Source organism: Gopherus evgoodei, chromosome 13 (genome assembly GCF_007399415.2).
Source record: "Gopherus evgoodei ecotype Sinaloan lineage chromosome 13, rGopEvg1_v1.p, whole genome shotgun sequence".
Lineage (NCBI taxonomy): Eukaryota > Metazoa > Chordata > Testudines > Testudinidae > Gopherus > Gopherus evgoodei.
Genome location: NC_044334.1, coordinates 31993125 through 32010155, shown reverse-complemented (window position 1 = coordinate 32010155; position 17031 = coordinate 31993125). Strand labels below are relative to the sequence as shown.

The 17031-nt window shown below is 46.7% G+C and overlaps 1 protein-coding gene across 2 annotated transcripts in view; it reads right to left on the bottom strand.

Annotated features, from left to right (window-relative positions):
- The window catches only part of HORMAD2 (HORMA domain containing 2), a 66627-nt gene that overhangs the window by 13132 nt on the left and 36464 nt on the right, over positions 1 to 17031 (bottom strand). For both annotated transcript variants that reach the window (XM_030582908.1, XM_030582907.1), the window contains 2 exons: positions 13333 to 13441; positions 11340 to 11404 (listed from right to left, as the gene is read on the bottom strand). In XM_030582908.1, coding sequence (XP_030438768.1) covers positions 11340 to 11404; positions 13333 to 13441 — 174 coding nt within the window. The remainder of the gene's footprint in view (positions 1 to 11339; positions 11405 to 13332; positions 13442 to 17031) is intronic.

Here is a 17031-nt window from a genome sequence, read left to right as displayed (position 1 = left end):
CTTTTTCCCCTTGCTCATTGTGGTGAAAACACTATCATGAAACATGAGTTCCTCTTCCACAGGCTGGGAAGGTCACAGACCTTATCTCTACCTTGAGGTTTCTCTTGTGCCTTTTAAGGGACTAAGGAACAGAATGTTCAAGTTTAAAAAAGAAAAACAGATTCAGAAGAAAAACGTTCCAGATCCTCTCTACTCCCTCACCAAAGCCCCAATGGGTCTCCCAACGGCACATGGGGCTGCATTGATAATAATACCTAGCTCTTATCTACCGTTGTTGTTTGCAGTGGTGTTGTAGCCATGTTAGTCCCAAGATATGAGAGCCTAACAGAACTGATAAAGAGCACTGTGTAGTTCTAAACTAAAGCCTGTCTCTTTCTCCAGAAGTTGGCTCAATAAAAGCTATTACCTCACCCATCTTGTGTCTCTGGCTCTTACCTAGCATTTTTCATCTGTGGATCATTAATATATCTGATTGCAAGATTGGGGCCCAGCTTCATGGCAAGCTCCCCACTTAGAATCATAGAATATTAGGGTTGGAAGAGACCTCAGGAGATCATCTAGTCCAACCCCCTGCTCAAAGCAGGACCAACACCAACTAAATCATCCTTGCTTTATCAAACTTCCATGCTGACCCGCTGATGGACATTCTTCATGGCAACTACCCTACTCAGCTCACAGAGGATATCAAAGTTAATGCTGAATCAGTCACTCTTAACTTTTGAGGGTTCCTCCAGAGGGGGTTAGGGAGCCAGTGGCCAGCATGTATACCATGAACATCTTGTGGAGATGGTGCTGCTATAGAGGCTGACAGCCAGTAAGAAAGGCCCTGAGCATCCATGTGGATGTCTCTCTGGCAGATCTCAGGAGATCTGAGGGTATCAGATCTACACCTCACCAGCTCTACTGGGAACCAAACCTCACTTCCCATTGTGCAGATCACTAGGACACTCTTTCTTGCACCCTAGACAGGAAAAACTAAGGTTAAGATTCTGTCATGGGTATTTTAGTAGAAGTCAGGGTCAGGTCACGGGCAATAAACAAGACGTCACAGAAGCCTGCAACCTGTCCCTGACTTTTACTAAAAATACCATGGGGAGTGGGGAGACAAAGCACTGCCAGGAACTTGCAGCTGCTCCAGCCCCACGTCTGCTCCTGCAGTAGGAGCTCACTCAACCCTGGCTACTAGTCTGGAAGGCTGCCAGCCACTGTTCTGAAGTGGCGTAACCAGGTTCTAAGTGCAGGGGAAACAAACATAAAAAAGGCGCCCCCCACCTTGGCTCTTCCTCTGGCCACGCCCCCTTTGGCTCCTCCTCCGTCCGCTCTACGCCCCCCCTTGGCTCCTCCAGCCCTGCCGCGTCCGCCTCCACTTGGCTCCTCTGGCCACGCTGCGGCCATGCTGCGCCCCCCCTCCCAGACACCCCTCTCATTGGGTCCCTGCTTACATGGCTGCCCAGGTGCCTCTGATGAGCTACCTCCTCCTCCCCCACAGTGCCAGGGCACCCAGCTCCTGCTGGTTTCCGCTGAGTCCGGCGCGACCTAGGAACCGGCTCCCCACGGGGAACGGAGACCAAGCCCCACCCGCTTGCCAGGGGCAGAATGCAGCGCCCTGCATGCCGCCCGTTTACAAGGGCAACAAACAACACCGAAGTGCGTCTTTACCTTGAGGTGCCCGCGCTCCGGCCGTGACTCCAGCGCTGGCGGGAAAGCGGGAACGGGGAGGAGAGGGAGGCAGCTGCAGCTAATCCTCTGTTTGTGGCCAGGCTTCCCGCAGCAGCCTTGCACGGCACATTTGCCCCGCGTGGCAGCACGCAGCCCTCCTGGCCAGGCACAGGCAGCTGCACTGGAGTCCTGCAATGCGTGGCTCTGGCTGTGCCCGTTGTTTCCAGCCCCTCTGCCTATGCTGCCTGCTGATGGCAGCAGCTCAGATCTGCCCGGCTCTTTGCTTGCCGGGCGCAGTGGGCGTCTCGCTCTCCGCACTGCAAGGGCTGGAAGCTGCCGGGCTCCCTGGGGCTCCCTCTAGGCGACACCCAGGGCAGGAGAGTGTCCGCGCTCGGGCTCGCCACCTCCCTGCCTGGCTGCCCCTGCCGGTGGCAGCGCCCCAGCTTGCCGGGGAGTATGCGCAGATGGCAGCAGCTCCCACCCAGCCTGCACCCCGGGTGCTCCCTCCCTGGACAGCCAGGGCAGGGCTGACAAAGCCAGTGAGCAATATCGCACGGAGAGAGGAGGGGCCCAGGGAAGGAGGAGGACTGCAAAGTGCTCCCTGAGCGCTGCCCGCAGGGGGATGTACCAGCTGCTTCGCGAGTGCAGGGGCCAGCAGCAGCGAGGGCTGCAACAACCTCTGTGGTGGGTGGGTGAGGGAGTGCGGGGCTCCAGCCTTCTCCCCCTCTCCCCAGCAGCACTAACATGCGCACACAGGCGGGGTGTGCGAGCGGCAAGTCTCCCTCCCAGCTCCTCTGCAGCACTCCGCCTAGTGCCAGAATGTCTTGAGCAGTTGAGCTGTCGCCACAGCAGCTTCCCCCCTCCCGCTGCCGAGCCGTGCCACGCCGCAGGGACCCAGAGCTCCGACAGCTCCCAGACACCCCACTCAGGAGCCATTTTTGAAAAACATGCAGAGGGGAAGCGGCTGCTTCCCCTGCACCCTGCTAGCTAAGCAACTGCTGTTCTGGTGGCCCTGGGGGCCGCTGCTCCTGCTCCGGCAGCACTGGGTCTGGCCGCCAGCAGGGGCTGTAGCTCATCCACTGCTCTGCAGGGGCTGACAGCCTCTGCTCCAGGCCCAGTGGTGCTGACTCAACCCCAGCCACTGCTTCAGCCCTGCCCCAGAAGTCACGGAAGTCCCAGAAAGTCACAGAATCTGTGATCTCCATGAAAGAATCCTATCCTTAGGAATAACTCATGCAGAGAATGAATGGCCCTATCCAAAACACAGCTAAGAATCTGATGAGAACCAAGAGAAGCAGGCAGGAATTTCCTGACCTCAGAGCGCTGTCTTGTTCCTCCCAGAATGGCCTAACAGGAAGGGAAGGGGCAAACTCAGCTCTGAATTTCTCTTTGAACTGATTGGGTGCACATAACCCCAGCTGTATTGGAAGAGAGATGTTCTGGAAAGTTCTCATCAGATACAGTATTGTGCTGATAAGAGGACTAGAGATAAGCTTTTTTTTGCAAATGGTTGAGATAATGACGTTACCACAAAAAAAAAGTTCTTCCATCACTCAGCTGAGATGCTGCAGTGGGAAATTTTCACCTTGCAATGGCTTTCCGTCCCCCCGACTCTTTAAAAACTGTTTTCGGAGGGAAGTTCATAGGACACAGACATCAAGGACAACATTATATAAGCCCCATCCAGGAAAAGGCCCATCTGTATTAGTGGGACTCACCACAACCTGTCTTCAAGGATATGACTGTAAGATCACAGCCTTAGTCACTAACAGGATGCTGTCATTCTGTCTGATGGACAGTGATGCTCCTTGTTATACTGTCCCATCAATAAAAGGCTGCATTCCCACTGGCTTCAATAAGGGGTCAGTCCCTTGGGCAAACAGAAACAAGTGAATTTGAAATTAAAAGCTGAATAATTTTCAAATTACAAAGGCACCATGCAATTTTTAAATTAACCTATTTTTGGTTGCCCACGTTTGTATTTGATTTGTTACTCCCCTTTTAACTGATTGCATAGGCTTCCCAGAAACAGCAGCAACCGCTGCCTGTTGGAAAACTCAACTACATGGCAGAATTAAACAACGTATAAAAAAATTAGGCCTTCATTCTGTTTGCTAAAACTTCTCAGGTCACTACGAACCACTCTGAGGCCTCAAGGCACAGCTTGCCGTATGAGAGAAAAACATGGATATGTACACAAGACAATCTTGTACCCATCTTTTAATGAGATCTCAGTCCAATTGGTAAGTGTATATTTGGTTGGATGGCTCTGATCTATCCTGCAAAAAGTTTGCTAGGGCCTTGATGCTTGGATGAAGCAAACAAGATCAGGGCCTCATTGTGGTAGGCACTGTACAAACACATTGTAAGAGACAGTCTCTGCCTCACAGAGCTTACTATATAAATAAACAAGACAGAAAAAGCATGGAATAGGAGACAGTGGCATAGAAAGCTGATGAGATGTGCCCAGGTCAAACAGCTGGCCTGGAACAGCACCCAGGCCTCGAGTCCTTGTCCAGTGCCCTGTTAGCACAATGCTTTCAAACGTTGGGGTGGGCTTCCAAAGGAGGGGCAGGAATGTGTCAAAGGAGATGTCAGCTGTGTGCCTTCTTTTTTTTCTTAAGAGCTTCAGCTGTGAGCCCCAGGTGGCTAGAGCTTGTGCAGAAGGACCATGCACACCAGGAAGGTGAGGATAAAGGGGACAGCTGGAACCCTGCCATCCAAGCATGGGCTTTCCTCTCCCTCCCTCAATCCCTCAATGGGAGGCGGGGTGCTCCGGCTTCCCAAGGTTGGCAGCAGCAGCAGCGCAGAAATAAGGGTGGCAATGGGGCACTAAGTCTGCTGTGAAAAGTGACACTGACAAATATCACTTTTCACATTGCCATTCTTACTTCTGTGCTGCTGCTGGCACACGCTGCCTTCAGAGCTGGGTGCCCAGCCAGCAGCTGCTGTTCCAGTCTGCCTTCAGAGCTGGGGGTTGGTGGTATATGTCTTTTTGGGGGTTGGGTGGTAAATGACTATAGACACAAAGGGGGCCCCAATCAAATATTTTGAGAACCACTGAGTTAGGGTATACCTACACTGCAATAAAAGACGTGCAGACCAGCTGTGGCTGGCCTAGGTCAGCTGACTTGAGCTTGCAGGGTTCAGGGTTCAGGCTGCAGGGCTATAAAATTGCAGTATAGATATTCAGGCTTAGGCTGGAAGCCCTGCTCATGGGGCCTCAGAACCCAGGCTGCAGCCCAAGCCTGAATAGCTACACTGCTATTTTTAGCCCCAGAGTCCAAGCCCTGTGAGACTCAGTGCCACAGGTTTTTCATTGCAACAGAAACATACCCTAACGGCCTGATCTGCTGAAATCCTCTTAAAAGCTGTTGAGCACGCCATTGGAATTGAAAGTACCAAGCATTTTTCAGGATGGAACCTTCAGTCTTCACAAAAGACACAAACAATCAAACAGAGCCTTGCACTTTCTGAACTTCCATTCAAGAAAGATTAGGTGTTAAACATTTAATATCAAATACACAAATCTTTCTGTCGTTATATCTGTATCTTCCTGCCCCAAGATACTGCCACCCATATGCTTTATGGATCAAAAACTTCAAAGAAACACCAAAACAGAGAGTGGCCTACAACACACCTTAATTTAACTGCAAGATCCCATTTCCATTAGCAAGTATCCATATATGAAAACACTACGTAGAAACCCCATATCTTACCCCACTCAAAGGTTGGTACCTACTAGAACAGCAGTGGAGAGGAGCATGATATCAGAATATAGAATTGTGGACTAGATCCTCAGCTGACATAAATCAGCATAGTTCTATTAAAGTCAATGGAACTAGGCTAACATATACCAGGTGAGGATATTGTCCAATTCGTCAAACGCTGGAGGATTTAAGTAGGAAGAGAAGCTTTGGTTGGAAGCTTGTTTAACTCCAAGTCTGTTCAATCATTGAAAAATATAGAAGTAGCATGAAAAGTAAGTGAAGGGGCTTCTGCTTTAGATTCAATATATATAAAAGTCCTTCTGTAAGCCCATCCCTAAGGCCTTTATAAAAAGTGTACTTATAGTCAGAAAAGTCTGTTTGTACAGCACCTAGCAAAATGAGGTCCTGGTCAACAACTGGGGCTCCTAGACATTATGATAACACAAACAACAAAATAAAATAAAATAAAACAAAACAACAACAATGGCCTTTTCTTCTTCAACAGATCTGCACCCTGTATGTCTCTCCCAAGTCACATCTGCTGACCTTATGGACAAAAATAAGACTTTAATACTTTCTAATCCTGCTTTCCCTGCACAGCTATGGGAGAGGGTGCTGGAGTCCCTCCCTATTTGGAGCTCATCTACAGATCAATGAACTCAGCTTTCAGTACTTCTCATTTGCTTTTTATGAGCCCAATTTAAGCCTTTATAGGGTAGCTCAATTGCACATTGGTACTTGTATTTGAATGTCCATTTTTCAATTGCACAAGCTTTTGACTTGGTGATAATGCACAAGACAGACAGAATGAAGCAGCTTGAATCAGATCCCAGGGTGAGTTTGTAGGACTTGCAGCTAAAAAAAAATATCAGCACTCTGGCCAAGATTTTTAAAAGGAACTGGTGATTTTGGGAACCTCTATTTTTGGGTGCTCAACTTGTGACATTTTAAAGAGGCCTGGTCTAAGGGTGGGTGCTCAGCACTTTTTGAATACTTAGTCCTTACAAGATGTCTCAAGTTGGACACCCAAATATTGAGGTTTCCAGAGCCACTTCAGTCACTTTTGAAAATCTTGGTCTCAACTTTTAACTTGCAAAATCTGATACACGGTAACTGAGGGAAATCAGCAACCCTACAATGTCATGTTTACCGTCACATTTATATGGGTCTGGTTTATATTACCCCATCTACACCATTCTGGCAGTGTCCTTAAAGTAGGTGTAAACTACATTTATAGGCCCCTTTGCATTCTCAGAGCAGTTTAAAGGGGCATTAATGTAAATGAGAATCAGATCATTAGAGTATAACCACAATAAAGACTTCAGAATTTCTTCTACAAGAACTCATCTGAAAACATTTACCTGATTATAAAAAATATTCTGTAATAGGAGACTGTACTAATTCTATGGACTGCATTGCAGACAACTTTTTATTTCAGAAGGTTGAAAAAGCTGGAAAGGTATAACAAGTGGGGTTCTGCAGGGCTCTGTTTTGGGACCAGCTCTGTTCAATATCTTCATCAATGACTTAGACATTGGCATAGAAAGTACACTTATTAAGTTTGCAGATGATACCAAACTGGGAAGGATTGCAATTGCTTTGAAGGACAGGATCATAATTCAAAAAGATCTGGACAAATTGGAGAAATGGTCTGAGGTAAACAGGATAAAGTTTAACAAAGACAAATGCAAAGTGCTGCACTTAGGAAGGAACAATCAGTTTCACACATACAGAATGGGAAGAGACTGTCTAGAAAGGAGTACAGCAGAAAGGGATCTAGGGGTTTGTAGAGGAGCGGACTCACCCCTGCGGCGCCTCCTGCTGGTGATTTCTGGGAATTAGCTCGATTTCCAGCCTGGAGCACCTGCTGCAGGCTGGTGATCCGCCTGTCCCCTGGTCCCCGTGTCCCTCCCAGACCCGGTGCCCTTGTACCTGGGGTGCTGCCCCCTGGAAGTAACCCCTTTCTCTCAGGGTCTCCCCCTCGCCAGGGGAACCCCCACCCACTGTCCCCACCTCACCTCAGTTACTGCTAGTCATCATCTAGCCTCCGCTTCCTGGGGCAGACTGCAGTATCAGGTTGGGTTTGGACCTGCTGCCTTAGCCTACCCCCAGGCTACCCTCTGCAACCCCCAGTATCTGTTAGCCCAATGCTAGGCCGCAGCCTGGGGCTTTCTAGGCTGGAGCTCCCCAGCTCCTCTGCCTTTCCCCAGCCCTGCTCCACTCAGGTACCCTGTCTCTAGCTCCCTGCAACCAGGCCCTTCTCCCTCTATAAACAGAGAGAGACCATTGAGCTCCTGGCTCCCAACCTCTTTATACAGGCCAGCTGTGGCCTCCTTGGGGCGTGGCCCAGCTGTGGCCACTTCCCAGATCAGCCCAGCTTAGCAGCTCCCAGCCACAACTCCCCCTCAGGACTGTTTTAAGCCCCTCAGGGCAGGAGCAAGGTAACCACCCTACTGCAGGGTTATAGTGGACCACAGGCTAAATATGAGTCAACAGTGTGATGCTGTTGCAAAAAAAGCAAACATGATTCTAGGATGCATTAAGAGGTATATTGTGAGCTAGACATGAGAAGTCATTCTTCCGCTCTACTCGGCGCTGGTTAGGCCTCAACTGGAGTATTGTGTCCAGTTCTGGGCACCGCATTTCAACAAAGATGTGGAAAAATTGGAGAGGGTCCAGAGAAGAGCAACAAGAATGATTAAAGGTCTTGAGAACATGACCTATGAAGGAAGGACGAAAGAATTGGGTTTGTTTAGTTTGGAAAAGAGAAAACTGAGAGGGGCATGATAGCAGTTTTCAGGTATCTAAAAGGGTGTCATAAGGAGGAGGGAGAAAACTTATTCACCTTAGCCTCGAAGGATAGAACAAGAAGCAATGGGCTTAAATTGCAGCAAGGGAGGTTTAGGTTGGACATTAGGAAAAAGTTCCTAACTGTCAGGGTGGTTAAACACTGGAATAAATTGCCTAGGGAGGTTGTGGAATCTCCATCTCTGGAGATATTTAAGAATAGGTTAGATAAATGTCTATCCGGGACGGTCTAGGAAGTATTTGCTCCTGCCATGAGGGCTGGGGACTGGACTCGATGACCTCTCAAGATCCCTTCCAGTCCTAGAATCTATGAATCTATGAATTAACCCACAAACTTTACTCAATATTCTGGCTTCCTGATTCAAGCGAAATCTATACTGGTCATTTGGTTTGCCTCCCTTCTACTCATACATTAAGAAAGGAAAGTCCCTTTGGTATGGAAAATAATGATTAATTCAAAGTAGCAATGGCTTTATCAGGATGATCTGCTTCTTCTGACTAGTGACCTGATTTCATTTTCCCGGAAATTGACCTAGAAACAAAAAATCAGCCAACTTCTAATCTTCCATGATGAATTTTTTGCCAATAAAAATGGTACTAAAGAGTCAATAAAGTGAAGAAACCCTTGTCAAGCAGATAAGTGCAGTTCAATGCGATGGATTTGAGGGGTGAATATTCTTTAGAGGTGTTCAATAGGTAGAGCGACTCCTCCGTTTTTTCAATTACCAACGTTGTGGTTCGGAGCACCACCTTCACAATTCCTGGCCAACACCACTGTGTGCCAACTGAAGTTCATCACACTGCATGAGGTATGTGTCTGATGCTATGAATAGAACATGATGTTACACAAAGGATATCAGAGCATGATTCAGTAGGACAAAATGAGTTACCAAAAAAAAGGCTCCTGTTTTCACACTGATGATGGAATAAACAACAAATCAGAAGGAAACTGGAGGCTGTACTTCAGAGAAAGATGTGGTTAACATTTGATAAAGATCAATTTGGGCACAGATCTTCATCTCTGAGAGACAAGGCAAATGTTTCAGACAGGGATAGGTTAGCTGCTGAAAGGCAAAGCTCACTTGGTAGCACATTATCGTCTCTGAGTTAGAGAGTCATGGGTTCAAATTCCCACAACAGTGTTTAGGCTCCTATCCAATGCTGACACCACAGTGCATTACTAGGGGGTAGCTAGAGGTGCCACCCTTCGAATGATATGTAAAGCTGAGGTCTCCACTTGCTGTGTGGGTGAACAACAGACATTCCACGATCCATTATCATGTGAATATGCTCGTGGAGCACTTCTTGTATCGTTCAAACTAACTCACTGTGTAAACGCTTAGTCCTGCACCATTCAAGTCAATGGGAGTTTTTCCATTGACTTCAATGGGGGCAGGATCAAGCCCTAAGTTGTTTGGAGACTGATTGTTTGGTGGCTGGCACTAGCTTACCAGTCGTGTTCGTCCCATGGTATCTGAGACATTGCACAGGAAAATATTAGTTTCTTAGACATTCTGGTGAGTGAATATTGATTTTTCAATGGAGACGAGTGCACAGATCCCCAAGTATGAAATGTGATGTATAAAATCAAATTCTAGGCTCCTGGTCAATGTTCAAATAAATGGGCTTTGTAAAGAAGCTTTTTGCAGTGCTTTGACAAACCTGTTACCTAAAGACAAAGAACCAACAGAGCCTATGGCCCACGCACTCCCTCTTGGGGCGGGGATGAGGGATCCAATTTTGGCCAGTAGAGCCAAATAATCCCCAAACACCACTTGTGGTGTTGCATACATTCATTGAGAAATGCTGCTCCACAATGCCCAGAGGGAATGAAGCCAGGTTAGGCCAATGACCCATCCAGTCTGGTATCCTTTCTCCACAATGGCCAATATTGGATGCTCCAGAGAAATGTGCAAAAACTCTTTTAGAAGACAGTTATGGAATAAACTGCCAATACAAAGTTTGGAAGTGTTGTTGTAGTCATGTCTTTCCCAGACCTGAAGAAAAGCACTGTATAGCTCAAACCCTTGTTTCTTTCACTAACAGAAGTTTGTCCAATAAAAGATGTTACCTTACTCACCTTGTCTTTGTAAACCCCATCAGTCAGGGTTTATGCCCTGGGCCATGAGAGTTTATATCCTTTACAAACTTTTATCCTATTTAATAAAATTGTTGATATTCTTAATCATATTTATGTTTCGTTTCATTTTTTTTTTAAATCCTAGTAAGCTCCTAGACAAAATAAAAGGACTTGCTTTGTGCAGGGGGTCGGACTAGATGATCACATTGGTCCCTTCTGACCCTAGAATCTATGAATCTATGACTTGGCAGTGAATTGCAGTTCTTTGGGAGTTTCTTAGGATATGGCTACAGCTGCAGCTGTACAGCACTGGGAGTTAAACCTGTCTTCGTACAGCTGAGTAGGGGAAGTGCTGTGGTCTGTCCACACTGCAGCGGCATTGGGAGCGGTGCATTACGGGCAGCTATCCCAGCGTTCAAGTGGCTGCAACGTGCTTTTCAAAAGGAGGGGTGGAGTGGAGTGTGACAGCGAGCATGGGGAGGGAGAGAGAATGGGTCTTTGGAGTGCCCACAGTGTGTCAGCACCCTGCCTTGCAAGTTCCAACCCCCCTCCCTCCTCCACCCCTCTCTCTCACTGAAAGCAAACAGCAGCTGTTTGTTTTTTCTCACAGATCAGATAAGCAGCTGCTCCCCAAAAGGGACATCCGTCTCTCTTTTCAAGCAAACATTAGCTGTGGGCATTCCAAAGGGAGCCCCCTGCCTGCCTCTACTCATTTACAGCAAACAGTAGCTGTGTTTGTTTTTTTGATAAGCAGCTCCCAGAGCCCAGAATACACAACAAAACAGAGGAACCTTCACTTAAAAGGATTATGGGGAGTTTCCGGAGGTCAATCACTGCGTAATAAGGTTACTCACCGTTTACACTGGAGCACCAGCATCTCAGCCACTCCGCAGCATCTGTTATTCCTCTCAGGGAGATGGAGTATCTGCAGCGCTGTAGCCACGGAGATACAGCGCTGTATGTGCCTTGCCAGTGTGGACGGGGAGTGAGTTACAGCGCTGTGGGCGGCTTTATTGCGCTGTAACTCTTAGGTATAGCCAAGGCCTTAGTGCTAATCACAAGCAAGCCACAGTGATGCTCACCTGCTGAGAAGCCTTAGTGCAGGGTACTCTGTCTGTCCCCTTCACTCCCATGTCTTCTTCTTTACCTAAAACGTAAACATTATAATTTGTCAGCTGTGTCTACCTGAAAGACAGTGTCCAGCAGCGTGACTGGATTTGATAGATCAAGATCTCATGGTAGCTTTGAAGTTGCACTTTGTTTTCAGACAGTGCTGACATTTCATTCTCAGAAACAAACACTCTGTGGTATATTCTCATCTCAGGGTATGTCTACATCTAAAATTTTGCAGCGCTGGTTGTTACAGCTGTATTAGTACAGCTGTATAGGGCCAGCGCTGCAGAGTGGCCACACTTACAGCAACCAGCGCTGCAAGTGGTGTTAGATGTGGCCATACTGCAGCGCTGTTGGGCGGCTTCAAGGGGGGTTCGGGGAACGCGAGAGCAAACCGGGGAAGGAGACCAGCTTCGCCGCGGTTTGCTCTGACGTTCCCCGAACCACCCTGCAAACCGCAGGGAAGGAGACCTGCTTGCACGGAGGTTCGGGGAACGCGAGAGCAAACCGGGGAAGGAGACCAGCTTTGCCGCGGTTTGCTCTCGCGTTCCCCGAACCCCCCTGCAAACCGCAGGGAAGGAGATCTGCTTGCACGGAGGTTCGGGGAACGCGAGAGCAAACCGGGAAAGGAGACCAGCTTCGCCGCGGTTTGCTCTCGCGTTCCCCGAACCCCCCTGCAAACCGCAGGGAAGGAGACCTGCTTGCACAGGGGTTCGGGGAACGCGAGAGCAAACCGGGGAAGGAGACCAGCTTCGCCGCGGTTTGCTCTCGCGGTCCCCGAACCCCCCTGCAAACCGCAGGGAAGGAGACCTGCTTGCACAGGGGTTCGGGGAACGCGAGAGCAAACCGGGGAAGGAGACCAGCTTCGCCGCGGTTTGCTCTGGCGTTCCCCGAACCACCCTGCAAACCGCAGGGAAGGAGACCTGCTTGCTCGGGGTTCGGGGAACGCGAGAGCAAACCGGGGAAGGAGACCAGCTTGATTACCAGAGGCTTCCTCAGGTATGCTGGGATACCTGCTTATTCCACGGAGGTCAAGAAAAGTGCTGGTAAGTGTCTACACTTGATTACCAGCGCTGGGTCACCAGCGCTGGATCCTCTACACCCGAGACAAAACGGGAGTACGGCCAGCGCTGCAAACAGGGAGTTGCAGCGCTGGTGATGCCCTGCAGATGTGTACACCTCCTAAGTTGCAGCGCTGTAACCCCCTCACCAGCGCTGCAACTTTGTGATGTAGACAAGCCCTCAATGTGCAGCAAATTACTTACATAAACCCTTACCCAGAAATTTATACTAAAACTCAATATTTTTAATTGACTAAAATACTATTTACTGAATTGTCCACTTAGTGGTGGCATTTCACAAGCTGTATTTGAGAGCTTGGAAAGTTATGTATAAATTTACAGTATCAGAAGCTGGATTATGAGAGGGACAATGTGGTGATTATTCACATTTGTTCAGTTTTAACATATAGGTGGGATTTGTAATGTTTGACTGTAGATATCCAGAGGACAATAGGATCGTTATAAATGTAGATAATACAATTCAATATTGATGAAATATCTATTTTCTATGTATTAGAACAATTTGCTGAGATGCAGAAGTGGAGGACAAAGTGATAAGAATTGCATTTACTGTTAACATTTTACAAACTAAACATACATATAAAGGCCCACTGTTATCCTCTTAATGAATCCAACCCAATTTGCTTTTTAAGAGCAGTTTAGACAACCCTGTCAGGGATGGGTCTACTTAATCCTGCCTCAACACGGGGTTGGGGTGGGGGAGGGGTTGAACTAGATGACCTCTGCAGGTCCTTTTCAGTTCTTCATTTCATGATTCTGCAATGTTAAGCCATCCTGGAAAAATTCTGCTCACCCAGGGCAGGTCAGTTGGTGAAACACATGTATTGTGCAATTAATGCAGTTGTTCAAGAGCCTTTTATTTTTAAAGCAGGACCTTTACCTGTGTCTTGAGGGTTAAGCAAAGATGCTTCATTTTTGCAGCCTGGATCTGCATCAGTTTCACCCTTCCTATTTTTACTCGACTCTACTATGATGGGCAGAGGATTGTTCTGTAAAGAAAACAGTGCATTCCCTTAATAGCCTGACAGAAAACACAAAGCCTATGGGCTTGTCCATACAGAGACTTTGCGCACATCAAGCTATGGTGTAAATCTACAGCACACAAGCTTGCCAGGGAGTGCACTGCAGAGCTTTTAATGTGCGGTAGCAGGGTCCACATGGCCAGTTAGTGCACAGCAAGCTTAGACTCATAGACTTTAGGGTCAGAAGGGACCAATATGATCATCTAGTCTGACCTCCTGCACAAAGCAGGCCACAGAACCCTACCCATCCACTTCTATAACAAACCCCTAACCTAAGTCCGAGTTACTGAAGTCTTCAAATTGTGGTTTGAAGATATCAAGCTGCAGAGAATCCACCAGCAAGTGACCCATGCCCCATGCTGCAGAGGAAGGCGAAAAACCTCCAGGGCTTCTGCCAATCTACCCCAGAGGAAAATTCCTTCCCGACCCCAAATATGGCGATCAGCTAAACCCTGAGCATGTGGGCAAGACTCACCAGCCAGCACTCAGGAAAGAATTCTCTTAGGGCACTGTAGATTTATGCCCCATCTTGCCATGCATTAAGCCTCCATATAGACAAGCATTAAGAAATAAAATCTTACCCACAAGAACTACTCAGACTGAAGACAGGGTAGATAAAAATCCATTATTTAAAAAAAATAAATAAAGAAAATCAGATTTTTTAATTTAAATCAGATTTTTTTGATAAAATGCTTTTGAAGGGAAAAACCTATCTAAAGATAGTTTTAATTAAGATACATAATAGCTCAAAGATATTGCATCATGGAATAGGGATTATAAATTCTAATTCTATAGTATGAGACAATATATTCATGTCATGTTTAAGAAAAGTTTTGTAAATGAGTTCCAATGGTTCATGGATTAGGGACACAATTTTATGGGGTTCCAGGGGCTTCAGTATAGATTATTTAGGTTAATCTTTCTATCTGCCCAATGGGACTCAGTGTTCAGCCTATACAATACCATCGGAGATGCTTAGTTTTGCAGTTCTCAAACTATGGCTTTGTGTTTCCAGAGACAACATGCTTGTTAACAGCAAGAGGAGAAAAATAACAGACCTCAACCCTATTGACCCTCTGCAAATTTGTGTACACAGTCAAGCCCTTACTTCTCTCTAAGGCCTTGGCTACACTTGCAAGTTACAGCACAATAAAGCAGCCCTGGGTGCCCTAGCTCATTCCCCATCCACACTGGCAAGGCACATAGAGCACTCTGACTCTGCAGCTACAGCGCTGTTGGTTCTCCACCTCAGCGAGTGGAATAATGTTTGCTGTGCCCCCGCTGGAGCGCCGCAGCACCAGTGTGAATGAGGTATTGCGTTACTGTGCTGTGATCAGCCTCTGGAAACGTCCCATAATCCCTTTAAGTCAAGTGGCCACTCTTGTCATTGTTGTGAAATCAGCTGCAGGAACGCGGAAATGCCCTTTCCGAGCTCTGTTTTGGAGAAGCCAGCTGCTTACCAGCTCCAAGAAAAAGCAAACATTTGCTGTTTGCTTTGAGTGAGTGAGAGAGAGGCAGGTGGGGAGGGGAGTCTGAACTTACAACACAGCATGCTGACACACTCTCAGCACCCCAAAAACCCACTCTCTCTCCCCGCCACATACACACAACACACTCCCTGCCACACTCCACCCCACCCCCCTATTTGAAAAGCACATTGCAGTCACTTGCATGCTAGGATAGCTGCCCATAATGCACCACTCCCAATGCCACTGCAAGTGCCGCAAATGTGCCCATGCCAGTGTGCTTGAAGCTGTCAGTGTGGACAGACTGCAGTGCTTTCCCTACTGCGTTCTACAAAGGCGGGTTTAACTCACAGTGCTCTACATCTGCGAGTGTAGCCATGCCCATAAAGTGCAAAGTTTCAAAAAGTTCAATGAATAGAAGATTGTTGCGGGTGGAATAGATCTGGACAAGGAAAAGAAGTCTGGAGATAAATGTGAGAAGGGAGGGACAGGTAGTAGAAACAAAAGTGAAACTGTTTGAGCAACATATTCCAGATGTTTTGAGGTCTTTCTGAGTGTAGCTTTCATTGATTTGAGATCTACCATACCATTCTCTCACCAGAAGGGAAAACCAATAATGGCAGCAGGCCGCAAAAGGAACCCAGTTTGGGAATATTTTAATGAAGTTCCTCTACCTCTGGGTAAGACAGGCATGTGTGCAAAATGCAAACAGTGCAACAAAGAAATGCAAGGTCTGGTTGCTCAAATGAAACATCATGAGAAGTGTTTCTTCTCAGGAGGAATCTGTGTTGAAGATGATGAAAGGAACATGTCTGAACAAGCTGGATCTTCAGATTAATGAGCAGTATCGTAATAATAATTAAATAACCGCATTGACTTATTTTATTTAGGAGAATCCATCCTCAACATACAGGATTCTGAAGACTATCCACTTTCAAGATCACTATCATTTTCTATAGTTTCAGAGTTATCTACTAAAGATAGTGTTTCAGTCACACCATGTATGTCATATAGCCACAGTATATGCCCTGTAGCAAAAACTTAAAAAAAACCTCCATCATCCAGAAAAAACCATAGATAAGTTTGTGATAAGAACCAGCAGATTAAAAAAAGAGGTAATTGATGAAAAAATTGCCTAGTTTGTTTATGCAATGAACTCTCCTTTCTGTATGACTGAGAACCAACACATCATTAACATGGTTCAGTCACTAAGACCAGGATACAGTCAACCCAACAGATCAGATGTCGCAGGCAAATTGCTGGATAAAGTGTATGAACGAGAAATTGAGCAGTGTGCAAAACGTTCAGAGGGTAAAATTGTTAACCTGAATCTTGATAGGTGGAGCAATGTACACAGTGAACCTATTGTATGTGCTTCTGTGACAACAGAAGAAGGGAATTTCTTCCTTACAGAAACAATTGATACATCAGGAAATGCACACACAGCAGAATACTTACAAGAAGTAGCAGTAAAAGCTACAACAAACTGTGAAAAAAAATTTAAATGTCTAGTATGCTGCTTGGTCACAGACAGACAATGCTGCAAATGTATCCAAGATGAGAAGAAATTATTTGGAAGAGAGTCCCAAGCTAATAACATACAGTTGCAGTGCTCATTTGATGCACCTCCTAACCAAAGACTTCAGTGTTCCAGAAATAAAGGCTATAATAATAATAAAGTTGTTGAAATTGCAAAATATTTCCACAACAACCACTTTGCAGCAGCTGCTCTGAAAGGAGAGGAACCAAGGTAACTCTCCCAGAAGACATGCGATGGAACTCTGTAGTGGACTTTTTGAGCACTATATCAAGCACTGGCCTAATCTGATGACAGTTTGTGAACAAAATCGTGAAAAAACAGATGGCACTGTCACAGCCAAAGTTCTCAACATTGGGCTTAAGAAACATGTTGAACACATGTTGAGTACCCTGAAGCCTATTTCTGTAGCCTTGAACAAAATGCAGGGAAATAGCTGTTTTATTGCTGATGCTGTTGAAATCTGGAAGGAACTGAGTGAGATCTTAAAAAGAGAAATATGCAATGACAGAGCTGGTACTTGTCCCATTCATTATCTCCAGCTCATTTTCTTG